Source organism: Ambystoma mexicanum, chromosome 12 (assembly GCF_040938575.1).
Source record: "Ambystoma mexicanum isolate Mex_15411 chromosome 12, UKY_AmexF1_1, whole genome shotgun sequence".
NCBI classification, from domain to species: domain Eukaryota; kingdom Metazoa; phylum Chordata; class Amphibia; order Caudata; family Ambystomatidae; genus Ambystoma; species Ambystoma mexicanum.
Window position 1 is genome coordinate 73,559,281 of NC_090936.1, and position 25,034 is coordinate 73,584,314.

Here is a 25,034-nt window from a genome sequence, read left to right on the forward strand (position 1 = left end):
CGCCCAGGGTCCAATGGCAAAATCACAGAGATTGTCATACAGTTCTTTACACCAATCAAAAGCCTGCCATTGGGTCTGCCAAGGTAAACTCAGTGGCAAATCAATGGTGAATAGTAAAACCATCATTCTTAATTTCAAATGTAGCCAAAGTTTCCTGTAACATAGAAATATCACACTATGATGATATTCCTTCAGAGAACCACTATTTGCCAGCAAATGTGAGAAACCTCTAGTGTTCCAACTCAATACTGTCAATCTTCATTGCACACTGCCCGTTTTTGGTAAATAAGACGCTGGAGCCATTTACCCCCCTGATTATGGATGTAGGCCCCCTTTGTCTCCAATGTAATCTGAACATTTGGGTCATTCGATTGAGTAGATTTCGTCAGGGGAGGAGGGCGCCTACATTGCAGACAGCACCCTGGCTCTTCTGGCTTTCCTGTTTTTTATCTATAGAGAAGGCCAAGTATTGCAATGATGCACAATGGTCACAAACAAGTCAATGGCTCAACAAAGTCAAGTCACACCAAGACAGAATCCTAAATCCTAAGAGGTGGGGCCCTATTCAAGAGCTCCAGCACCTTTGAACGATTCAGATGGCAAGTGACTTTATTCGCGTTGTCAGGACCAATGATAACAACCTTAGGGCCCAGCCCTGTAGTAGGTGCATAATTATCTACTTTAGTTGATGGCCTATGCCAGACCCCTGTCATCTGACAACCTGTGTTGAGCTCATCTCTGCCATCAGCGCATTGAGCTCCTCGTAATCACCATCTGCTGCTGGATTTATTGGTACCCACTTGTTGGTTTGATCTCCTTTTTTTGAGGGCTAATCTCTTCCTTACCTCGGCTTTGGTCCCACTGTAGATTTTTGCATAGAATTAAGTGGCAGCAGGGATGTCTCCACATTCAGATCACTGGTAATCTGTGATATTTTCTTTTGGTTGCTTTTTCCGGTTGACGTTTTGCAAGATATTTCTGCTTTCTAGTGGGGTAATTTGCTGATGAATAGATGTCTTCGAAGAGTTGAGGGCCATTTACCAAATTATCTGGTGGGACTGCGTTTATCAAAGAAGTAGTTAATATTTCAAAAGGGTCCCCAGACACCTGCGCTGCAGCAAATGACATCAAGTCACACAGGTAGGTATTAGTCTTGCTCTATCTTTTCACATCTTCGTGAATAGCCCCACATAATTTTAACAAGATTTTGACAGCAAAATATAGAACGCCAGGAGGTGATCTTGTAACTGAGCCTCGACTGCTGACATTGGCACTTACCTCCAGCCGGTTCGTGTCATCGTTATTTTGTGTGGCCGAATCCACGCTTGTATCATACTGGAGCTTAGGACTCTCAGATAGTCTTTGTGCAGCAACCTTTGACAGCTCAGTATCCCTCACAGCATTCACTGCATTCAATGTTTCCACCGCTTGGCAATACCGCCAGGCTGCTATCGGCACCTGGTAGTATGCCATTAACAAAGTTTCAAAAGCGAACTATTGTCTATTTCCTGGAAGGCAGTACCATTAAAGTCGTTTGATGAGACCCTTTCGTCTGGCTCAACCAGAGCTGAGGTTACCTCGATAGACTTTAGATAGAATGCAGTTATTCTTCCTTTGTTGGTGCTCTGGGTCGACGTAGTAGGTCCTTGTGTGGCCCAAATCAATCGGCAGGTTATGTTTGCTATTAGGGAGCTGCTTTCCTGGGCGGAGATGGTACGGTTTCACTTTCCGGCTATTAAAAGCCTTGTTTCGAGGTGCCGCTTTCCCCGGCTTTATGGAGCAAAAAATAAATGTTTATACTGAAGTGTTAACTCTTACCTCAGTCGTGTGGATCCGCAAAGATCAGCAAATACTCCACAAATGTACCAACATTCCCCACCAGTAGATGTTTCAAACTTCCAATTCCAAATCCATGAGGGAGTGAGGGCGTGGGGGAAGGGGAGGTGAGACTCCCCTGACCAGACACTGCCAAAATACACTATGCACTCTGTGCTGTGTTGCGGTTTTAGTAGCTGGTCCAATAGTGTCTCCTCCCAACGTTACAGTCACTCTAGACAGACTCCAGCAGACTCCAACAAATAGCGTGGACTGCCGACACTGCCAAAATACACTCTGCACACCGCACAATCTGCAGCATTGGAAAACTCCCCATAGCGATGCAGCATAATTAGCGATTAATAGCTTTGCTGCTGTAGACTTTCAAAATAAGATTTAGGGGTTAGCATCCGAACATTTTCTTAAAGCGTACAACCCCATCTAGTGCTTGCTCAAATGTAACTGCTTGAAATGTGGCCTTCACCCATTAAGTATGATAAAAAAATGTACCCCAAGGTAATCAAATTCAGCGACTCGGGGAATTACACTGTGATTACTATACACCATAGGCATCATTATCCGCCTCCTATGAGGTTGACAGACCATTACTGCCAATTTACTCGCACTGACCTGAAGATCGAGATCATGCATTAAAACGGTATATGCTGTGATCAGGCGGTGAAGTGCTCTTGGAGTGACTGCTATTAACACTGTGCAATAACTCCATCATCAGCATAGCCCAATACGGGTAGGCTGATGGTTCCAATTCTTGGTGCATCTTCTCTTAATTAAATATGCATATAGTCAATTGATATATAGGAAAAATAACAGGGGAGCTAGGAAACAGCCCTGCTCTGGTGTTTTGATGTAGGTGAACGAGTAATGTTAATAATTCTTGGGGCCAGTTTACTGACCCATGTATGTCCCACAGTTTTGTGCATTTAACCTTGTGGCCCGACTAGGCCGAAACACGTGTCTGGGGTTTGCTGTTGGTACTCTTGTTCAGAGGAGAATTGCTATTATTTCGGTGCTGGACTGCCCTAGGTCAGGACAAAGACTGATATGCACTGATATTTCTCCTCTGTGAAAGGGACAGTGAGCTAAAGACTTGGTTGAGACTCTCCCAGGGGCCATCCACCCAAAAACAGGTCAATGGGCTGTGTTTGTGCTGGTAGAGAGACTCCCAGACCCCCCTTTGTTTAACCTTGTTAATGGCTGTGCTAAGGTCCATAAACACCAAATATATTGGTTCCACGAGAAACCAGAGTTGGATACTGGATAATATTTAATTATTTAGTGCCAATTGCTCGAGTCTGGTAAGAAGAAACGCCCAAATATTTTGCAAAGGGAGTCCCAGCAGTGAGATTGATCAAAATGACGGCAGACTTACCCCATCCCCCTTTTTGTAAATGGCTAAATTATGGCCGACGGCCAAGAGTTTCAATAGGTCCCACATTTCATAACGGCATTGAAACCAATTATCAGGGTGGGTGCCCACAAGTCTGTTTCAGACCGAAGAAGATCAGCAGGAATACCATCCAGTGCTGTACAGCTATTACATTCTTGCTTGGCTATAGCATCCTTTACTTCCTTTATCAGAAATTAGTAGTGCGCATTGGCCATTAGGGGTATATCTTTATCCTCTGTAGGCGCTTCCCTCTGGAACAACCTCCCTGCCCCTCTCATTCTCGAGTCTGATCTCCTTAAGTTCCGAACACTCAACACCTTCCTCTTCTCTTTCTCTCTCCCTTACTAACCTCTCTATTCCCTCCTCCTTCTCTTATCTAACTATGCTCCGTTTTTGCTGACTGGTCGCCTGGTGCACCTACATAGCCTCACAGGTCGCAGGCTCCCCCGCCAGTGCTTGCACTTGCCCCTGGGCCTCTGCAATCTGCTCACCATTACTGCACTTCTGGAATTCATTCCATGGGTAGGGTAACCCAGGGCACTGCTTGACTGTACGCACTTGTTCCCCTCCCCTGCCTTTCACTTCCTGTCTGCCCACTTCCATTACCTAGAATGACCAGACCTATTTCGCCAGGCATAGTACAGTAGTTTTGTCTCTGTATGTCTTTTCCTTCTCCTCCCCGCCCCCATCACCTCACTCTCTGTCATGCCATTGTACTATCTAAAACGTCGCTGAACTAGTATGGTAATTTATGGATTATATGTTCTCCCCCCCCCTCCCTTTTTGGCCTTCCTTCCCGTCATGCACTTCACTAGTAGTAATGCCGTCTGGCCTAGTGTGCTAGTAATTTTTTGTTAGATCATTCGGAAACTTCAAGGCTTAAGAATGACTCCCTTGTTCCCTTCCTGCTTTGAAGCACTTCACTTGTGTATTTGCGCTTTACAAATAAACAATGACAGAATGGAATGCCTTCTATCATTGTTCAGACAAAAGTGTATAATGAGGACGAATGTTTCACCCAGTGGGAATCGGGCACACCTGTTAATAAAGCACTCTTATGTTCGTACAAGGGGCTCTACGACACTAATTTCCCAAATGTATTTCTATTCTTATCCACAGTTGCATCAACTAACTCATCCCAAGCCTTTACTTCAGTTCTTTTTTTCAGGAATGGAGGACCCGTTTGTATTTCACCCATGCAATGATATCCCTTTCTAGGAATTGTTGGATTCTTAACTAGAGCCAGGAGTTTATGCTTAGCCATAGTGCATTCTTTATTAAACAATCTCCTAGTGCTAACTTTCTGGGAATTTCAACATGTAGTCTGGAATACCATAGTGATGTTGGTTCTGAGATCAATAAAAACAAATAGGGCCTGGTTAGTTTTCAACTTTCCTGTTAATAATGAGTTAATCAGCATAAAGTTGTTCTTAATTACTCCCTTCTGAAAGTGGTTAAGGTCTACTGATTTCCACTTTAAGGTACGCTTTGAAGCATTTGGTTTTGCCCTATCCAAGTACGAATGATTCACGCCCATTGCTCTAATACGAAAGCATTTGAACTTCAGAACGGCAGGAAGATGGTTACTCATCACGTCATCAGCAACGTAAAAATGATATTCCATCAACTGCACATTCTAATTAATTGAAATACTTTTATGGGATTATGGGTGATCAATTACCCTTGAATTTGGGCCATGTATGCACCTCAGTGTCGCCCTAGAAGAGCCACCTTAAGATCTGCACAATTGTAGGGCCATTTCCAGATCCCTGAGGCAATAAGAGAACATCTGGCCCGAACAGTGCAAAATGGTAGGTGATTATGAGAAAATAAAAGTGCTTCAATACTTTTATTTTGTAAACATATCACTACACCCTGGAGTACATAGGTCTCATAGGACTTTCAAGGAGTGAAGACTTTCTGGGAACATCTAAAAAAAAGGAAATATGCTAAAAGAGTTGAAATAATTACCAAGACCTAAACAATGCAGGCAATAACTGTGGGTGAAATGTAGAGATGAGCACTAATAGGAACCTCAGTTCTTAAAACCAGACCTCTGCAGCATTAAAGGGAGCCTAGAAGTGGTGGGAGACAGGTGTTCAGCTTCCTAGAAGAAAAATCTGCACTCTCTCACTAAAGGAATGAAACATAAGTCTGAGCGGGTAAACTGGGGGTGGAGGAGGGATGAAGCACATTATTTCAGGCCTTATTTCAATGATCTAAAGTGTCCTATGTACTGGAATAAAGAACTAGTTACTCTTACCTTGTAACGTTCTTTCGATGGGATGTTCCTCCGACGTATTCCTTATCTTAGATAGATAGAAATCCTTCAGCTTTGCTGGCCTCGGAAAATTTTTTCGCCAGAGGGCGCTGCGCGTCGATGATCGCCAAGTCGATGACCCTCGACGGCCTCCGTGCCGACGTCGACGTCATCCTGCCTATAAAGGCCGCGCGCAGCGTCCGTTGCTCAGTTCCGTTTTGTAGTCCCCAGTAATGTTTTTGGATTAGACTAATCACCTTGAAGGAGCATAGGCTGCAAACCCACAGGAAGTCATACTGCGGGGATGGATGGGAGGGTCGATAAGGAATACGTCGGAGGAACATCCCATCGAAAGAACGTTACAAGGTAAGAGTAACTAGTTCTTCGAAGGGATTGTGTCCTCCGACGTATTCCTTATCTTAGATAGACTCCCATAGCAGTGGTATTGTGACTGGAGGCGGGAGTAATAAAAGTTATGTTACCCTTCCAGAATGGACAGAGTGTAACACAGCCTTGCCGAATCTAGTTTCTTGACTAGAGGAGGAATCCAGGCTATAGAATTTGGTAAATGTATGTGCGGACGACCATGTGGCAGCCGCACATATATCTCGAATTGGCACCCCTCTTTGAAGGGCTGAGGATGTTGCGATACCCCTGGTAGAATGAGCCCTTAGATTTTGAGGAGGCTCCTTTCCTGCCAATTTGTAGCACTCCAGAATGGCTAAAATAATCCATCTGGAGATGGTTTGTTTTGTTATTGGAAGGCCCAACTTATGTCCTGCATAACCTACAAAGAGTTGGTCTGCTTGTCTGATCTTAGCCAATCTGCTGATATAGAAGCTCAAGGCTCGCTTAGGGTCCAGCCTGTGCAGTCTCTCTTCCTCCTTCCCCGGATGAGGAGGAGGGTAGAAAGAAGGTAATATAATCTTCTGAGTGATGTGAAACTCCGAGACTACCTTCGGGAGGAAGTTAGGCTTCACCTGAAGAACAACTTTGTCCTTGTAAAAGATTGTATGTGGAGGTTTACACGATAAGGCTTGCAACTCGCTAACCCTTCTAGCAGATGTCAATGCTATTAGCAAAACAGTTTTGAGGGTGAGAAGCTTCAATGAACAAGAGTGTAGTGGTTCAAAAGGGGCACCCTTTAGGAAGTTTAAAATTAGGTTTAAATCCCATAAGGGAACTTGAAAAGGTTTCGGGGGATAAACATTAGTTAATCCTTTTAGGTATTGTATTACCAATGGAATTTTGAAGTATGAAGGCTCCTCTGCAGTGCGCTTAAAGATTGATAGCGCTGCGAGATAGCCCTTAATTGTGCCAACCTGTAGGCCTGAATTAGCCAGGTAAAGTAAGAATGACAACACCATAGGTGTACCACAAGAAAAGGGTTCAATATTCTTTTCTCTGCACCAGCTGCAAAATTTGTTCCAACGGCAGCGGTATAGAGTTTTAGTTGCCGGCCTTCTGGCCGAAAGCAACACCTCCATAACATCATCCGGAAGGTCCCAATCCTTGTACCTCAACCTTTCAGACACCAAGCGTGAAGGTTGAGGGTCTTGATGGCTGGATGGAGAACCTGACCTTCCTTCTGCGAGAGAAGATCCTCTCTGTATGGCAGTCGAATTGGAGGGCAGATGGACATGTCTAGAAGGTCCGGGTACCACGTTCTCCTGGCCCAATCCGGGGCAATTAGGATCATGGTCTTCCGAAACCTTCTCAACCTCCTGATCATTTGAGGAATGACAGGGACCGGAGGGAACGCGTACAGAAGTGGGAACTCCCAGTCCACTACGAACGCATCTCCTAGAGCTCCTCTCGGGGGAAATTCCCTTGAGCAAAATCTGTCGCACTTCCTGTTGATACTGGTGGCGAACAGATCCACTTGAGGGGTTCCCCAAAGGGCGAAGATCTCTTGAAGGACTTCCTGAGCTATCTCCCACTCGTGAGAGACTGTGCTCTGCCTGCTCAGAGCGTCCGCTGTCAAGTTCTTCTCTCCGGCTAGGTGAATTGCCGATAGAGAGATTCCTTCCTGAATTGCCCAAAACCAGAGCTGCATCGCCTCTCTGCACAGTGGTAGTGAGCCTACGCCTCCTCTTTTGTTGAGGTAGTGCATGGCCACTGTATTGTCCGTCATTATTAGGACGTTTCTTCCCCGTACAGACGGCAGAAAAGCCTTCAGCGCTAGTCTGATGGCTCTCAGCTCCAACAGGTTGATATGTAGTCTGGACTCCGATGGAGACCAACGACCGCTGATGGTCAAGTCGTTGGCGTGAGCTCCCCACCCCGTGAGTGAGGCATCCGTGACTACTGTTATCTCCGGCCATGGTTGCCAAAACATTTCTCCTTTCAGGATGTTCTCCCGACAGGCCCACCACTGAAGGTCTCGGGCTACTTTGACCGGGATCCGAAGGAGATCTGTCATCCTTCCTGAGAACTGTGACCACTGAGTTCTCAGTGCCCACTGGAGGGATCTCATTCTCAGGCGAGCCTCCGGCACGAGGAATATGCAGGATGCCATGAGGCCTAGCAACCTCAGAAAGTCGTAGGCTGGGAGATATTGGGCATTCTGAAATCTGATGACCATCTGCAGAATATCTCGAGCCCTCACCTCTGGTGGCAAGGCTTTTCCCAGGGAAGTGTCCAGGACTGCTCCAATGAATTGGAGTCTCTGTGATGGTATCATCTGTGACTTCTTTAAATTGAGGGAGAAGCCCAGCTTGTGAAGGAAGTGGCAAACATAATCTAGTTGTCTCTGAGCCTGTTCCGAAGATACAGCTCTGATCAACCAATCGTCTAGGTAAGGGTAGACATGAATCCCTTCCCTCCTTAGACTTGCAGCCACAACCGACATTAGCTTGGTAAAGACCCTCGGGGCGGAGGTTAGCCCAAATGGCAGAACTCGAAATTGATAATGAGAGCTGCCAATTGCGAACCTCAGGTATCTCCTGTGCCTGGGATGGATCGGCACATGGAAATAAGCGTCCTGGAGGTCTAGAGATACCAACCAGTCCTGAAGCTGGAGGGCCTGAAGGATCTGAGAGAGAGTCACCATCTTGAACTTGTCCTTTCGGAGGAATTTGTTCAATTCCCGTAAGTCTAAGATGGGTCTCAGTCCTCCGTCCTTCTTCGGTATTATGAAGTAGGGGGAGTACCAACCCTTGTTCCTTTCCGCTACAGGTACCAGTTCTATGGCACCTTTCTCTAGCAGGTCTAAAACCTCCTGCAAGAGGAGCGGATCTGGAAGCTTCAAAGGGTTGTTCCCCGGTGGATGACTCTGAGGGATATGTAGGAAGGGCAGGCAGTAACCTTGGGCTACTGTCTCCAGAGCCCAAGCATCTGACGTAATAGCCTGCCATTCCGTCAGATGGTGAGTTAACCTGCCCCCTACTGGTGTTCTGTGAGGGGAGACCTCAGAGTGGTTTTGAAGCGGCTGATGCAGTTGCCGAAGGTAAAGTGGCTCCTGCGGGTGCGGCTTTCTTTCCCCTACCCCGTCCACCACGGGTAAATCTTCCTTGGCCTCTTTGAGCCGGTCGTCCCCTGCCCCTTCCATATGAGGAATAGTAACGAAAGGACCGTCCTCTCCACGATGATCCCGAAGGACGAAAGGTATTCTGACGGATAGCAGCTCCCAATGACTTGGCTGCTGCCTTGGACGTTTGCAGTTTCTCCAAACTGTCATCCGCCTTCTTTCCAAAGAGGGTAGAACCGTCAAAGGGCATATTCAAAAGCCTGGTCTGCACGTCAGAGGCAAAACCAGACTTCCTCAACCACGCATGCCTGCGGATTGTGGTACTTGCCGCCATGGCCCTGCTGATACTGTCAGCAGAATCTAGGCCAGTTTGTAGGGTCTCGCACATCGCATCTTTACCATCCCTGATGATGTTTAAAAATGCGTCCCTTTCCTCTCCTTCTTGGAGGCAGTCAGCCGCTGATGAAGCGCACTCCCAAAGGGTGTGGCTGAACCTAGCGAGCGTACAGGTCGCGTTAATAGACTTTAACGCCATGCTACAGGCAGAAAAAACCTTCTTAGCCATGGCATCATATTTTTTGTCATCCCTATCCTGCGGAGCAGTGGGGTATGCAGATGTGCTGCCTGATGAGGTTGCAGCCTGTACAACCAAGCTCTCAGGAGTAGGGTGTTTTGACAAATATTCAGGGTCAGAACTAGCCACCCTGTATTTTGTTGACAGTTTTTTATTTACTGCCGGGATAATTTCTGGCGTTTCCCAGTTTGTCAAAATCCTTCTCTGTAGAGCAGAGTGAAATGGAACCACAGGATCCTCCTGTGGGCCCTTGTCCAGTATGTCAGTGAGGTCATCCTGCTGAAAGGCAGGAGAAGGTGCAGACCAACCCATAAATTCTATGATTCTAGACATCAGAGCTCTATATGGAGTCTCCGCATGTTCTCCTGGGTCTGGTTTGATAAATTCTGCTTCAGGAGAAGTGTCCAAGCCACTAGCTTCCTGAAGTGCATCCTGAAGATTTTTTAATCTTCCTTCCTCAGAGGCGAAAGTCTCTGGCTCTGGTGATGTGGTCCTCTGTAAATCAATATCTTGGTCTGAATCCTCCCTTTCCTCAAAAATCGAGGTTAAAGGGGGATACATTGGTTTTTGGAATGGTATAAACCCCATTTCCAATGCAGAAGGAGCCATCATCACAGGCCTTGAAAACGTCGATGTCGTCGACACCGACGTGAAAGTACTCGAAGGCGCCGTGAAAAGCGTCGAGAAATGTGTACTAGGCCTCGAAGAACTCGAAAGGATCGGAGTCTTGCTCGAGAACGACGTCGACGTTCTCGGCGTCGAGTCGGAGGTCTTTTGTCTAACCGTTGGCTGTGGAGTAGCCGTGGTTCTTTCCTTCACCGGCGTCGATATCGGCGTCGACGTCGGCGTCGACTCGATCGACTGATGCGCCGATGAATCCTTCGACAACGGCGTCGATGGCGCCGACCTCTGTTTCGAAGGAGTTTTCGACGATGGCGTCGATGATGCTTTATCTCCCGATGGCTCGAGGCGCTTTCGGGTTGACTTTTCCGCCGGGTACTGCGACTCGCGGCGTTTAGATTTTTTGGGTTTTTTACCCGGGGTATCACCCTCAGCTGTCTTCGAGGGGGACGAGGCCGCTTTCTCGAAGACGCTTAGCATCTTTTTCCTGAATTCCTCCCACTCAGCTTGCGAGCTGCGTTTTGTGGGGCAATGAACTCTCTCAGGAGAACTCGACGAAGATGACGAAGGGGATCTCCTACGTCTCTTCTTCGAGTGTCTCGATGTCGACGAGTGGTGGGAGCCACTTCGTGATCTAGATCGAGAGTGTTTTTTATGGTGAGGAGACGAACGTCTCGACTCTACCGAAGAAGCTTTCGAGGAAGTTAAAGTTGACCTACCTCTCTCGAGCTTCCCCCTACGCTCCTTCAAGGCTTTCGCCGTCATGGAAAGGCATTCCTCACACTCCGAACTCTGGTGCGTGATTCCCAGACACCACAAACAGACCCTGTGAGGGTCCGTCAACGACATTTTCTTCCCGCAGTCTCGGCACTTTTTGAAACCGGACCGAGGGGTCGTCGGGTCGGAGGAGGATGCCATCGATATCGAGGTAAATAGTATCTTTGACGAGAACTGAGCAACGGTGTTCCGAGGCACAACGAAGCGCGGAAAAACGGAACTGAGCAACGGACGCTGCGCGCGGCCTTTATAGGCAGGATGACGTCGACGTCGGCACGGAGGCCGTCGAGGGTCATCGACTTGGCGATCATCGACGCGCAGCGCCCTCTGGCGAAAAAATTTTCCGAGGCCAGCAAAGCTGAAGGATTTCTATCTATCTAAGATAAGGAATACGTCGGAGGACACAATCCCTTCGAAAAAGGGCTACACATAAGAGTACTTTATTTGCGCCATGTCTGGATTGCCGCTGAGCTGTGGAAGACTTTAGCTGAGGGTAGAGGACTCTGCTCATACCAAAGCAGCCACCCCAAGCTCACATCCCTTATGCTTACTGATCGACTCCTGGTAACTGGAGCCTGCTTATGAGTTACAAGCACCACTCCATGGTATTGAGGTTTCCACTTAAAACATCAAAGAAAAACCCCTATAATGGGTTTTCTGATAGTACCGAAAAGTCCTGTCAACAGTGGTACTGCATGTATTTGCAGACCTGAATTACTTACAAAACGCTTTGCAATTTCAATATGAAGTACTGTGTACATAAACGTGTGACAAGGTCATTAACCTGACCCTGTCAAGAGGGATAGGAACTCTCTCAGCTTAAGGAGGGAAGCCTGCCAGAGTGGAAGACAGACAATCCTGCCCCAGAGGGGCGGCCACGGGGTGTGAGTTGAGAGGGCCCCAGTTGACAGTATCAACTTGCATCATACCTCTTGACAAACACGTTGGGCACATGTTCTTTCTTGTCTAGAGCTGTCGGAGAAGCAACAACCAGGCAGAGAGAACACTTGCAGGACAGCAACCAAACAGCAGCCCATGTGATCTGCTCACAGATCAAACAAAAAGAAAGAGCTGGAGCTCCTACGCTGCTTTCACAGACACTGCATAATAGCTCAACAGGACTGCACTTTATTGGGAGTTGGAGGGACAAACTGCACCACGGTTACCTAACAAAAACTCAGAAGCTTTGCAGCACAGGCCGCTATTGTTGAAACATGGAAAACCTACGCAGAGAAAAGGGGCGGGGCTTACGTCACTCTTTGTAACTTCCTGTGATTGTAACTCCTCCCCAGTGGGAAGGACAGGGCCAGATTGGCCAGTGTCAGTAAACCAATCAGAAGATGGGGCGGAGGATAAGAGGCCGCAGGAAGATGCTGGTTGTTCGAATGTGGTCAGAGGAGGAGGTAGCAGGCCAAGTGCCCAGCAAGAGTAAGGATGGTGGATTGAAGTGTGGAGGCAATTTTTGGAAAAGGGAAGTGTGAGGAACCAGGAATGAGATGCAGACACAGAGGACTCATAGTGATTGCTACAACATTTTCTTGAAATAATAAAAGGGTTGGAAAATGCCTCACTATCCCTACTTTAAGAGGTATTTCCCTACCTCATCCAAAACGAAGGGTCTGTCGTGGGTCAAGATGTCCAAAGCAAACTGTACTGTGTCTGAAAACATATCCTAGCCCTCACACTCTACAAGTAACCAGAAAGTGCAAAGGGTATTGTCCCTGGCTTTGAAAGTGCAAAAATTATTAAGTTCAAAGGAAAACGGTTACCTCCAACACAAAGGTTCCAAATGGCTGCTATTCACAGTTCCAGGGGATGACACCTTTCCCCAGGTTTCTTTCCAAGGACATGTGTCTTCCTCGCAATTCCCTTTTCATACTGTTAAACTTGGGTGCAGGCTCCAGACTTGGAGAACACCTGGTATATTCTCCTGCCAGGTTTCTTTTACATTCAATATATTTCCAAGTTCTAAGGGCATGGGCCTTCCTTAGGATTCTCTTTCTAACTTGACTTAGCCTGGGATACTCTCCTGCCAGTGCTTTCTCTTTCAGAGCTACTTCTTTCTGCGTGACCACCTGCTTCCTCCAGGCTCCCCGACCCGAGTCTTGAGTAGTGACTCACTCTCTCCATTCTCCAGGTGTAATCCTTTTAAATGTCCCAGTGCTCGTTTGACACCTACAACCACTAGAGCGCGGCACCAGTGATCAGTATCGCTCTAGTCATCTTCCTCGTCTCAGTTTTTGTCATGTTGTTTTACATGCAATATTGATGCGACTGGTATTGGTTCTTTTTAGGGGCCATCATTACTACTCCTTGCCTCTTCCTCATCTCAGTTTCTGTCATGCTGTTTTCCAAGTGGAATTGAGAAATATTGGCCATAGATTTGGTAAGGGGTTGAGGAAGATTAATACAATATATGTCACCAAGGCATGAGGAAGGGCGTAAACATCCCCAGAAGGTAATGGGGGATATGTGACTTCCTCGTATGATGCCACGTCATCCCCCTGAGGGTCGCCACCTCACATTTGGTGCTCCCTCATATAGCCGCCCCCCAGGATCAGATAGCAGTGCCGTCCCCATGCCACATAAGGCACCCCAGGTACCTCTGGGGAAAGAGCAATGACATCAGATTAATCACACAAGGTATTGGTTGGTGAGAGCAAGTGGTACCGAGTGTTGATTTTGCATGCAAGGCTAGGGAGTAAGATTGTTAGAGGGAGCACAGTGAGTGAGTGATAAGTGGTTGCGAGAATGAAAGGAGTGTGAATGGGGCAAAGGTGGGGTGGAGCAGCAGTAGGAGTGTGGAGGTGAGTAGTAGTGTGGAAGCGTGTGTAGTAACATCGAAGGGTGGAGGCAAGTAGAAGGAGTGAGAGACATCAGAGGGACAGAGGAAAAAGCTACATTCAGGAGAAGGAGTAAAGGCGGGTGGAGATGGACCAGGAGAGTAGAGGAGAACAGTACTGAGAGACAGAGAGGAACAAAAGAGCGTGAGAAGACGACCTCCACTGAGTCGGGTAGGGTGTCTGGAAGGCACAACCCCAGAACCTCAGAGCTACTAACAAAAGTGGTGGTGTGGGGCTACTTTAGGAAAGGGAGCTTAGACAAGGTCTGGGCAAAGAAGGTCATTGCCGTCAGGTTATCCCATCCAGCTAGCCTAGAAAACAGACAGCAGGCATCCATAGTCACTGTATACCAACTCCGGGAGTGTGGATGCCTGGGTTAGGTTGGAAAACACTATTTCTAGATGAGAGGGGGAGGAACGAACAACCCCACCGCCCTGCTGGTTAAATAAAAATAGGAAATCTGGAACCGTCTAAGAGTTGGGAGTATTCTTTGAGCCATCGCGAACACTTCCATGATATTAGTTCTAGACCTTTAATCAAGTACGTTAAGAGACCCTTGTGTACAGGCGCGTCATATCAATACCAGTACAGGTGGTAAAATTTACTGGAAGCCAATGGAGTGAAAAGGAGACACTTTGTGAGGGTCAGACGTTGGCTGCAAAGGATACAATACCTTTGAGAGTGTATTGTATTGTAGTTGTCATTTATATAGCGCCTGTTACCATTATTAAAGTCTCAATGCGCTGATGTTTGGAACGCCCCCAGGGACTGAAGTCCAGAGAACTGGAGGCCACGTAGTAAGATTAGAATGCATGTGTGCATTTGGCCAAATAAGGCTTAGCAGGGCTGGCCAAGCTCCGGTAGAGAGCAAACCATGCGCTCAGGCACTTGGATGGGTGCCGAAAGGAGTCAGAAGATGGCATGAGTGCCAGAGACTCGCTGCGCGTTCAGCGTGTCCGAATATGTCATAGGTCTTTGCTGCAAACTGATGTCAGAGGTGTTGAGGCATACTCTGGTGTAGTAGGCAGAGAATTGTGTGACCAGCATAACCGAAAGTCATAGTCCTTTCTGTATTCTGATGTGTGTGGGTAGCCATGCCTGCAGCCAGTGTCCACTGGAGTGCGTTATGGAAACCTAGCTGATTCGGTGGTGATTTGTTGTATGTGTGTCTGATCAGGTATTGGCTGCTTCTGTGAATTCTTACTGCGAATTGAGTCCTAAGTGCTAAAGAAAAATAGTGGCATGCATTTTTGCCATGCCTGGTGTTGAGCGATATCTCAAGCCACGTAGTCATTAGGCATAGTGGCATGTCCATAGTAAAATGCATTGAAATGTATTTAGGCAGTGAGCATATATTAACAATTATGAACAGAGTTTCTTGTTCAGTTTGAATGTCTGGGCTGTGAGTCAGACGATTGTTTTGGAACAAATAGGTACACTACAATAACCATACTTCTGAGCTGCACTCCAATGGTCTGGGATGTGTTCGAGTTGTTTTGTTTGTGTATGTAAATCGCTCTGAGTGTTCCCTTTAACAATAACAAAGTTCTGAAAGAATACAATGGAGTACAGGGCTTCAGGGCTACGTCGGACATGAGGGCGATTGTTGCCCGATGGGGCTTACAGATTATTAAACTTGATGCCATTTGTCTTGAGCTGTCAGATAATTCAGCTTCAAGCCGTTGGCATCAAGCTGTCAACATCTTGCTGCAAAGCATCTTGCCATCGGCATAGTGCTGCTAAGGAGTAGTTGGCCTCCAGACTTGTATAAACCATGCTCCGATGTTATAATGAGCCGACTCCTAGTGGGGGCAGACAGAGAGCTGTTCTCAGAGCTGGACAACCCAAGGCTGGAGGCAGACGTGGCTGGAAGACCCAGATATGTCCGTTTTTACCTCAGCAGGCAGACTGGGAAACTGGTCTGGGTGTGCAAGATGGGTGGGAGACTATGGAGAGGTGCTGGGCACAGAGGCAGTGTGTAATTATAGGTTTGGGGCAAATTTCATTTTTGACTACAGACTTGGTTAGAAAAGAGATCAAGAAAAGGCATCTTTAAGTTATTCGATGGAGAAGATAACAGAACAAGGAACAAGGCAGCTACAGCAACAGGACTGAGATAAGTGCTCAAGAGGGCTGTACATAGTTAATTGAATGGAACAGAGAAAAAGTAATATTCAATAGTATAGATGTTGCCTAATCAAAGACCAATCGCAGTGTTTGGGCATGTATTTATGGCAACAGGTATTTTCACTTAATTGTTACTACTGAATGCAGCGCTGGATTTGAACTTTGTGGCCATTACATTGATGAGCGGGTGCATTAACTCCAACTATACGCGCACGGTAACTAAAAAACTACATCCGAAAAGACGCTTGTTCGGAAGAATCTTAGAGTAAAGGACCTGATCACATGAGCGCGCGTCATGCAAGCTGACTTTGTAATGCATAGTGAGCTCTCATTGCATTAGCACCTAGCAGGGAGTTTGTCAGCGCGGGTGTTGAAGTCAGCACAGTGTTCTTCAGTGATGCACGGTCACCGGGCAAGCTGACGAGAGCGCAGTTTTCAGCAGCATGGGTGCCACTGGTCATCTGTCAACGGAAGAGAGACATTTCATATCTTTGAATTAGTAGCAGTGAGAAGTAACAAAAAGGGGCGCAGTAAGTCTTGAGTGTTAATAGTTTGAGAAAATACTTCATAAATAAAAGTTTACCAGATGTTTATGTGGATTTCAAGCATAGTAATGAGGGAGTAAGGAGCCTTTAAAAGTGAGAAGCAGCAGATTTCCCAAGAAAGACTTTCAGCTTAAAGCAACGGCATTCAGGTATTTAATGATTGCGATTCCAATTCATTAGTAGTCAACATCAAGAACAGGGCAACTGGCACGCCGAAATAATGTATATTTTTGCTTTCATGTCAGTACAGTTTTCAGACAGATATCAAGAGCGCAGCAGGCGGTCAGCAGTGGGATGATTTCTTTTTATTTTATCCACTTCCCCTTTCCCACAGGGTTGACAGTCCAGCAATTGTTAAGTTTCAAGATTGTTGAATCTGGTGGGTTCATTGTCCACTCCAGCAAGAATGAAGAGCTGGGGCCTGACTTTTAGTGGGGCAAACACAGAGAGCTGTTCTCAGAGCTGGACAATGCAAGGCTGGAGGCAGATGAGGCTGGATGACCAAGAGAGCAGACGGGAATCACTCTTTCCATGCAAACCAATGAAGGGTGGGGGGGTTCCATCCCTCCTTTTTTCTGCCTGGATTTTGTAGGACCTGAAATTTCATTTCCGAGCTCCAGAGCCTCAAAAATGCCTTTCTTTTTGCTGTTTTAGAAGAACTTCTATTTTTGACTGAGCTGCCCACAGAAGCATTTTCACCTATTGCAATCAGCTCACCACCCATGAACATATTCATAATTGTCTCTTTGCATCATGGTCCATTCCAATTGACAATCTTTTTAAGGCATTTTTACCTTTTTTGGCAGCCTTTTACTAAGAGACCATCATGATTTTGATAGGTGTTTTTATTCGAATTGGATTCAATCTTAATCTTGGACTTTGCAGACCACAGGTCTCCAGGAATCCAGACTGAAGCTCATCTCCCTACCCTCCGAGGACAGTAATGAGTGTGAGATCCTTTTTTTTTTAACCCATTTTTAATGTCACAGTCGGAAAGAGGAGAGGTATTAAGAAGGCAGTTCACGTCATGAGGATGCCTAGTGAGATTAAATGAGGTAGTAAGCTAGTTTTAAGGTAGCCATCATGTTTCAAAGATGGTTGAATGGTGTTCAGTAGACAGAGACAATGACAATGGAAGCTGTATATTAATGTATAACCTTTTGCATATTGAGTGTGTTGTGTGTAGTTACAATACTAGTGGCAATGTTTCTTTATAACAATAATCACCTGTTCCACGAGCTGGCACGGTTAACGCCCCAGGGCCTGAGTTAAAGGCCAGAGTATAGCGCAGGCCTTTTAAGGAGGGTCCCTAGTGCGGTTAACGTCCGCTCCAGCCCGGGGATTATTGCTATTAGTACCCCGGGTTGCCGATAGCTATGTCTTTAGGATGAACATGATGCCTCCCGGCATCCAGTTCATTCATTTAAAAGACTGTTTCAAAAAGGCCACCATAAAGTTGGAATACAGTGCTTCAAGCAGAACCCCGCTTGCATTTCCATGGTGACCAGAAGGAAGACAGAGCAGCAGCCGCTGAAGCCATCAGGTTAGTGGGGGTGGCAGGGACAGGGAAATGAAGGCTATGGGAAGGGAGGGTGGGGGGAGATGGCAAGGAAGCAGCCTTTGCATTGCTCATAACAAAGTCTTGGATCGTGGGCATCACCCGTGATCTGAGCAACCGGATTGTTTGCTCCCCCCACCCTGGGTGCTAATATTAGTTATTTCTCATAATAAAACGTATCTCACTATACATGAGAGTGTAAGGGCATTCGTTGAGTGTTCATTAATGAAAATAAAGTCAGAAACATTTCAGCATATGCATTATGTGTGGGGCATCTATTTGAAGTACTGTATATTGTCATACTGCATGTGGAGCATGTTTTGATAATAAAGGGGTTAGTAGAAGGTTTGAGCAGTGGCCATTCATACAATATATGTGACATTAGTAAATCAGTCCTGTGTGCATGATTAAGAGTAGCTACCCATTGCAGGGGTCTGTTGGCTACTCTCTTCTGATGCATACGGAATATGCTTTTCTCTACCTCTTCCTACCACAACTCTTACTACAGCGGTCTAGGACGCTTCCCTTGGGGAGGAGGAAAGGCTCTGAAGTAGAGGTGATAAGAACCAGGTCAAGGATGAAAACAGAGTAAGGACACTATAGGGGCAAAATATGGAAAATGTGTTAAGGTAGAAACACATCCAAATGTAAAACAAATTCCAATGAACACCATGTGCACAAATGAAAAAAAGGAGCGGTCGCAGGAGTTGTTGAGAATGGCACCGTTTTAGTTAACATCTTTAGAGACAGCTTCTAGATTCATGAGTGGGTGGCAACATTTCCCAGAGTTGCCCTTTAGTTGTCAATAGGAGACACATGGGTAGGAGTAACTTTGTTAAGTAAACTATTAAACTGCATCGCAAATAAAAAGTTAATTAAATAAATACAATTTTGGAAAGTTACATACCCCTCTATACGGTGGACCACTTCTTCGGTCATGCCCAAATCTGTGCCCCTCATCATAATCTCTGTAGTCTTGGTGACCATAGTCGTCATATCGACGGCCGTTTCCTTCCTCAGGTCTGTCTATCGGGCTCTTCTTGTGCACAATGTTAACTACTCTGCGACAATCATCCTAAACAAACAACATCCAACATACATTAACAAGAAACATAAATTAAAGAAAAAGAGCATATATTTAACTGAAGTCATCACTCATCAAAAAGCAAACCAAAAATCGAAAAGAACAGCAAAAAAAATGTAAAATACTACCGTGAGGCATGACGTTGCAGGTAAGAAGGAAAGGGGAGTATTTTCCTTGCAAAAAGCATGAACATGAAGTTAGCTCTATTAGCACTCATGAGGGGAGTTGACAAACATAAGGTGGCTTAGAAACCAGCCCACAGCTGTTGATATTTCTCTGTAAATTCCAGCCACTTTCAGGTGTGACGCACACTCCCTTAACTCGCATGTTCTCCCTCCCTTTTTCAACTCACACCCACCACAGTTCCCAGGCTCAAATGCTGTCAACTCAATTCTCTCCCTGGACTTAATTGCCCTGCCTGCACCAGTAGAAGAATGTGTCTACCCAGAGACTTCCATTTTTCAGTCCAGCCATGGACTGCTCTGGCCTTTCTAGTTTTTTTTCGTAGTGTAATGTGTCACACTAACTCCTCCTCTGAGACGATTGCAGTTCCATTGGCAAAGAGGTCATCTGAGAATCAAGAGGTGTAAAGTAACTAGGAACAGGCCAATAACAAAGCACTTGGGGACGTCCACAGGAAGGGGGTTTGGGTTCAGAGGAAAGCAAGCTCCAAAACAGACAGAAGGATTGGTCAGAGTCAGGAAGCAAAACAGGTGAGAGCAGCGTACTGGATTCTGTAATGAGAGAGGGTAGCAAGGCAAGGAGAGTGTGGTGGACAACAGTGTCAAAAGGTAGCAGGTAAGTGCAGAACAAATGGAATGAGGTAATATGTGCTGTGGTCGGAAGTGACAACATTCAAGACATGGGTTATGGCCATTTCAGTTTAGTGGCACAACCCTGAGTGGAGGGTATTCACACTATTTCGCCCGAAAAAAACCTCCAAGCTATTTCTTCTACAATGACTTCAGGAATTTACTACTACTTGTATGTTCAGTTCCATTTTAACTTTACATTTGTTCACTGTGTTTTTTCTTTACAGGTTGATTTCCGGAAAAGTGCAAGGGAGAGCTGCACGCATCCCTCTCCATCCCCATCCCCATCCCATAGTACAGCACCCTAACCAATTACCTGCATTTTGTGGAAAAATGTGGTAATAAATGTGTTCTCAAAAAATCTGTGGTGAAAAGTCTGTTTTAAAAAAACTGGGTAAAATGTTTTCTGCATCAAAACATTGTAAAGCTTAGGTTTAGGGTTAGAAAGGTGGCTAGGGCTAGGATTAGGGTTACAGTTAGGATCAGGGTTAGAGTAAGGGTTTAGTTTATGGTTACATTTAAAGGTAGGCGATTTAAGAGTATGGGGATTTTGAATGGGGGAATAGTATGAGTAAGAAGATTAGTGGTTACAGGGGGTCTGCCCCTGTAATAACTACGTGCATTTCGGAAAAAGGGGGTTAGGAGCGAGAATCGGGGTTAGAGTTAGGATAAGGATTTAGTCAAGGGCAGATGCAAGGCTAGAGGTAAGTTAAGGGTTGGGGCAATGGATTTGGGTGGATGAGCTTAAGGGTTCGAGGGTAAGCTTAAGGTAAAGGATATAGCTAATGTTAAGTGAAAGGTTAAGGTTGGAGTTCAAGTCAGAGGAGAGGGACGAAAAGAACAAGGGTTAAAGGAGATCTCCTGTAACGATGAAGTGAACGGTGGAGGTAAGAGTAAGAGGTAAATGTTACAAATTGAATGTATGACGACATGAATGCAGAAGAAGTAAAGACATACATCTGACTGAAGAGGGTTATTGGTTGTTCAAAATTAAGTAGTGTGTGATCCCATTAAATAGCATTGAATACTGTACACTGAAACCTTTTAATAGTGTGAGAAGAGAAACAAGTTGATAACATAAATAACCAGATTAGCCAAGTCATTTGCGGTCGAGCAGAACAGCAGCTGGTTTAAGGTAGATAGGGAAGATGCCAGAAGGGGTAAAGACATTTTGCAATGATACAATCCATTTATTGGTTGGCTGTGTTGGGAATAGACCTTAGTTCAATACGGCAGAAGGTGCTCATGTAGGTTTGAAGGATGAGAGCCAGTGAGGAAAAGGAGAGGGGAACTGAGAAATTCAGAGGTCAAGGGAAACATGATTAAGAAGATAGGATTGAGGGGGTGTAGAGATAGGTTTGGAGGATGGGGATCTCTTTTGGAGTGAGAGAAGTTAAGGGAAAGGGTGAATTATAATTGGAAATTGAGTATTCAGCGTATACGAGAGGAGAATATTCAAGGGGACCTGGAATAGTGAGACTAGGCAGTTTCAACAGCAGTGGAGAGATCGTGGTAAGCAGCTCTGTGGTTTGTGAAAAGAGATATGAAGTATAAGGAAGAAGGTACTCTTTTACTCACTTTTGTTAGTCCCTCTAACCTTTTACTTGCTCTGTGCGATGCCCTGGATCCGTTTTCACCAATGAATTTCATCCAGGTCTCACTGGGGACACAACTCATGTTTGAGCATCTTTAGGACTCGTAATGCTCCGCAAGGTAGGGTTTATTGTCAAGGTGCATGACAAGGGGTGGGGTTTTGTTAACCCTCTGGTGCGGGATATATAATCACTAACTTTATTCTGCAGATCGAATTCGGGTTGCAGACAAGGACAGTGCACAGAGCCCCTCGTGAAAGAAGGATGCATCCAGCCATGCAGAAGTGGTCAGACAGACGAGGACCCTAATTTCTGTGGACTGTCTAACAGTAACAGCAGCATGGTAGTTTCATGTTTACAATCAAATAGTTCAGTGGATGCTTTACTTGGGGCTCAACACTTCAGGGAAAACAAAGGTGGTTCCCCAGAAGTAGAAGAGCTGCAGCTGCCTGAAGAGTCTTTGGCTGGAGTAACATGGGAGAATAGCTCCAACAAAGCTGCCCAGGTTCAAGCAGGGGCATCAATGTATTTTACAGTAAAGAGCGAACAGAGGTCCAAAACACAGGCATCAAATTGTTGTATTCAGATTAGAGGAATGAGGAGCTTCAGACAGGTTCCAACAGTTAGGAGAGAGAGAGCCCGCTTCACCTTCAGGAGGATAAGGATCCAGCACCAGAATTTCCAGCAAGGATCATCAGCAGCAGCATCATCATCATCATCATTTTCCCACCCATCTGGTCAGATGTAGTTCTAGTGCTGCAAAAGTGCAGTTAGCTGGCACAGTAGCCAATTTTCTTCAGTCTACAGTTGCAGTTGGGGCACAGTTTACTGCTAGACCCTTACATTCAAAAATGACTTCTAGCTGTGAAGCACTGTATGAGTGCAGTTGACTGGAAGAGGAGACAGTTTTCTTGGGTCAAAAAGGACTTGTAGGTAGCCGTCATGACGAATCGAGGAAACTTCTCACTTCTCACAAGGGGAAGCCCGCCCCCCTGTGAGGCTAGGGAGTTGAGCCCGCTCCGCAACACCCCTACTAAGGGTCCAAGCAAGGAGGACTTCACCCAGAGAGACTGCCCCTTTGGGCAAATGTCTCCTGTTCCAGCAAGGAACTGCCTGAGACCCTGTACGTGATAGCTTATATGGACTTGTATAATACACCAGAGTCTTATCCGTTCAATGAAGATAAAGTGAGTCTATATCATCAACAACAAGAAACTGAGGATATCCCTTTAAGTCAAACTGTCCAATAAACTGTGCTAAGGAGGCTGATAAGGGATGATATGCCAGAGAACCTGCGAAAGAGGGCGGAGAACCAAAAGAGAGAACTGAACGCTGAGAGAACTATGGGCAGCCCCCAGTATGTAAGAAAATGGAAGAGGGCAGGGCTGTCGTAGAATACAGAGCGAATTTGGTGGTGGCGTACTGCGGGAAACCAGAACTGAGGCCAACGGGCGCCGCGCGTGCTACTTGTATATCCGATGACGTCACCCTCGACAGAGGCCTTCGACTCAACAACATCGACGCACGCCACCCTCTGCTGAGAACATTTTTTGTGAAGCAGCTAAAGCTGGACGAATACATCTAAGATGAGGAATACGTTGGAGGACACAATGGCCCTCATTACGACCCTGGCGGAAAGGGGTTTACGCCGGCGTAATGCATGGCGTACCTTTCCGCCAGACTACGAGTTCCCGTAGCGCCATGGCGATTTTTACGGCTGCTTTTTGCAGCCGGAAAAATCCATGGCGATACGGGACTTGTTGTTAATTACGCCACCGTAATTTACGGTGGCGTAATTAACGCCTTCCCCACTCCCATTATTCCCTATGGGGCAAAAATGGGGAAGGGTAAATGGGGATTGGGGACTTACCGCCCCGCCAAGGTCGGAATGGGGCGGTAAGTCCGCCAACCCCCATGGCGGAGTTGGCAGCTTTGCGCCATGGACCATGGTGCAAATTGCACCATGGTTCTCCGCCAGGGTCGTAATGAGGGCCAATACATTCGAAATGGTATCCCCATTTTCCCTTGAAAATAACCTTCCCATGTCTGAAACCCTCATGACCTACATGCATCCACTCTCCTTATGAAGAACAGGGAATACCTTCACCAAATCCATGGCCCAACCTTCCAAATAGGGTCTGCCTTGTCAATCTCATGAAATCACCTTTTTCAATTCCACTTGTCAATCAACCAGAACTGACTTGCCATTAAAACCCTTATCCAAATACCTTGAGTCAATTGTCAACAATGGACTACTTATCCCAGAATTCTGTAAATACTGGGGGGGGGGGGGGGGGGGGGGGGGGAGAGCGCGAGAGCGAGCGAGAGCGCGAGAGAGATTTAAAAGGGCGGGAACTAAGTTACAAACAACCCTTTTGCTATGCTCAACAGTGCAAATATATAAGAAACAAACTATTCTCTTGTACTGCAGCGTTTCGAGTTAATTTGCTTCAATGTTAACTTTGTGTCATTACTTTTACTGATAAAAGTTAATGTCCAGTATAATGATTTTCCTCACTTTCCAAGGGTTCGGTTATCCACTGCTCCTTACTCTCAGAATTCAAGTTTTCAATAACTCTTTCTCTTGTATCACAACATTTCAAATTAATTTGCTTAATTGTTAACTTTGTCTCGTTGCTTTTATGGAGAGGAGTTACTTGTGTGATATAAAGTTTCCCTCAGGGCTTCCTGTGCTGCCGGTTCTCCCAGTTACCTTCTTCCTTGTGAATGAGAACGTCACCTTGCCAGGATTCTTAACCTGATGTTCAGCATACTCCTACCAGAAATTCTTTCCCCCCCTTGCCTTAGGGTATTCCGTTAACCATACTATCAATTATTTCCAGCCTTAGAAGGCTCAGTCATGTTCTTCTTGGTCTTTAGCTTCTGCCAGTGTATGAGATAGAGCTCCGAGAGCCAACATTAGTTTTCACTGCAGATAGATTTGATCCGAGTCAGGTCCCGAGCTCTAGTCCTCATTAGGCATGTAGTTCTCTCTTTGTGGTTCCTTGTCTGCTCCTTCACTCTTCAGGATTGCCATACGGACAATGCAATTCCTTTCTTTCAACTGGGCTCTTATATAGGACCTTTGATTATACCAATTATTCAACTACCTTCTAGGTTCTTCTCTAGTCTGGATCCCAATGTTTCCCTTGATTGGACCTGCTCCAGTCACCTGCATATAATGCACAGTTTTCCTTTCCCCCTACTGAGTTACCAACATGCCAGCCCTTAGCTAGTCTGAATTCCTCTCCTGACAGTGACTGCAGTTTAAAGACCCAGCGTAGGTCGAAGTGACTTATGCGGCATGGCTGCATCAAGCTGGGCTTGATCTTTGCATGCCCCTAGATTTGAGAATGACTAAGGCCTAAAATGAATGAAACGAGAAAAGGACTTTCTTGCAAGAGAAAAAAAAAAATGTCCCAACTTGGTGCTTATTGGAGAATTCCAACTTTTGCTTGCCGTCACGTTAAAAAGGGTCACCTGTCGAATTGTGCCCAAAATGTTTGAAAATGACTGTTTAACCAATTTATTTTCAAATCCAGATTTCAC

At 46.0% G+C, this 25,034-nt stretch overlaps 1 protein-coding gene across 2 annotated transcripts in view; it reads right to left on the minus strand.

Moving 5' to 3' along the window:
• The window catches only part of PPHLN1 (periphilin 1), a 401,076-nt gene that overhangs the window by 276,849 nt on the left and 99,193 nt on the right, over positions 1–25,034 (minus strand). For both annotated transcript variants that reach the window (XM_069628026.1, XM_069628027.1), the window contains exon 5: positions 18,905–19,072. In XM_069628026.1, the coding sequence (XP_069484127.1) occupies positions 18,905–19,072 (168 nt within the window). The remainder of the gene's footprint in view (positions 1–18,904; positions 19,073–25,034) is intronic.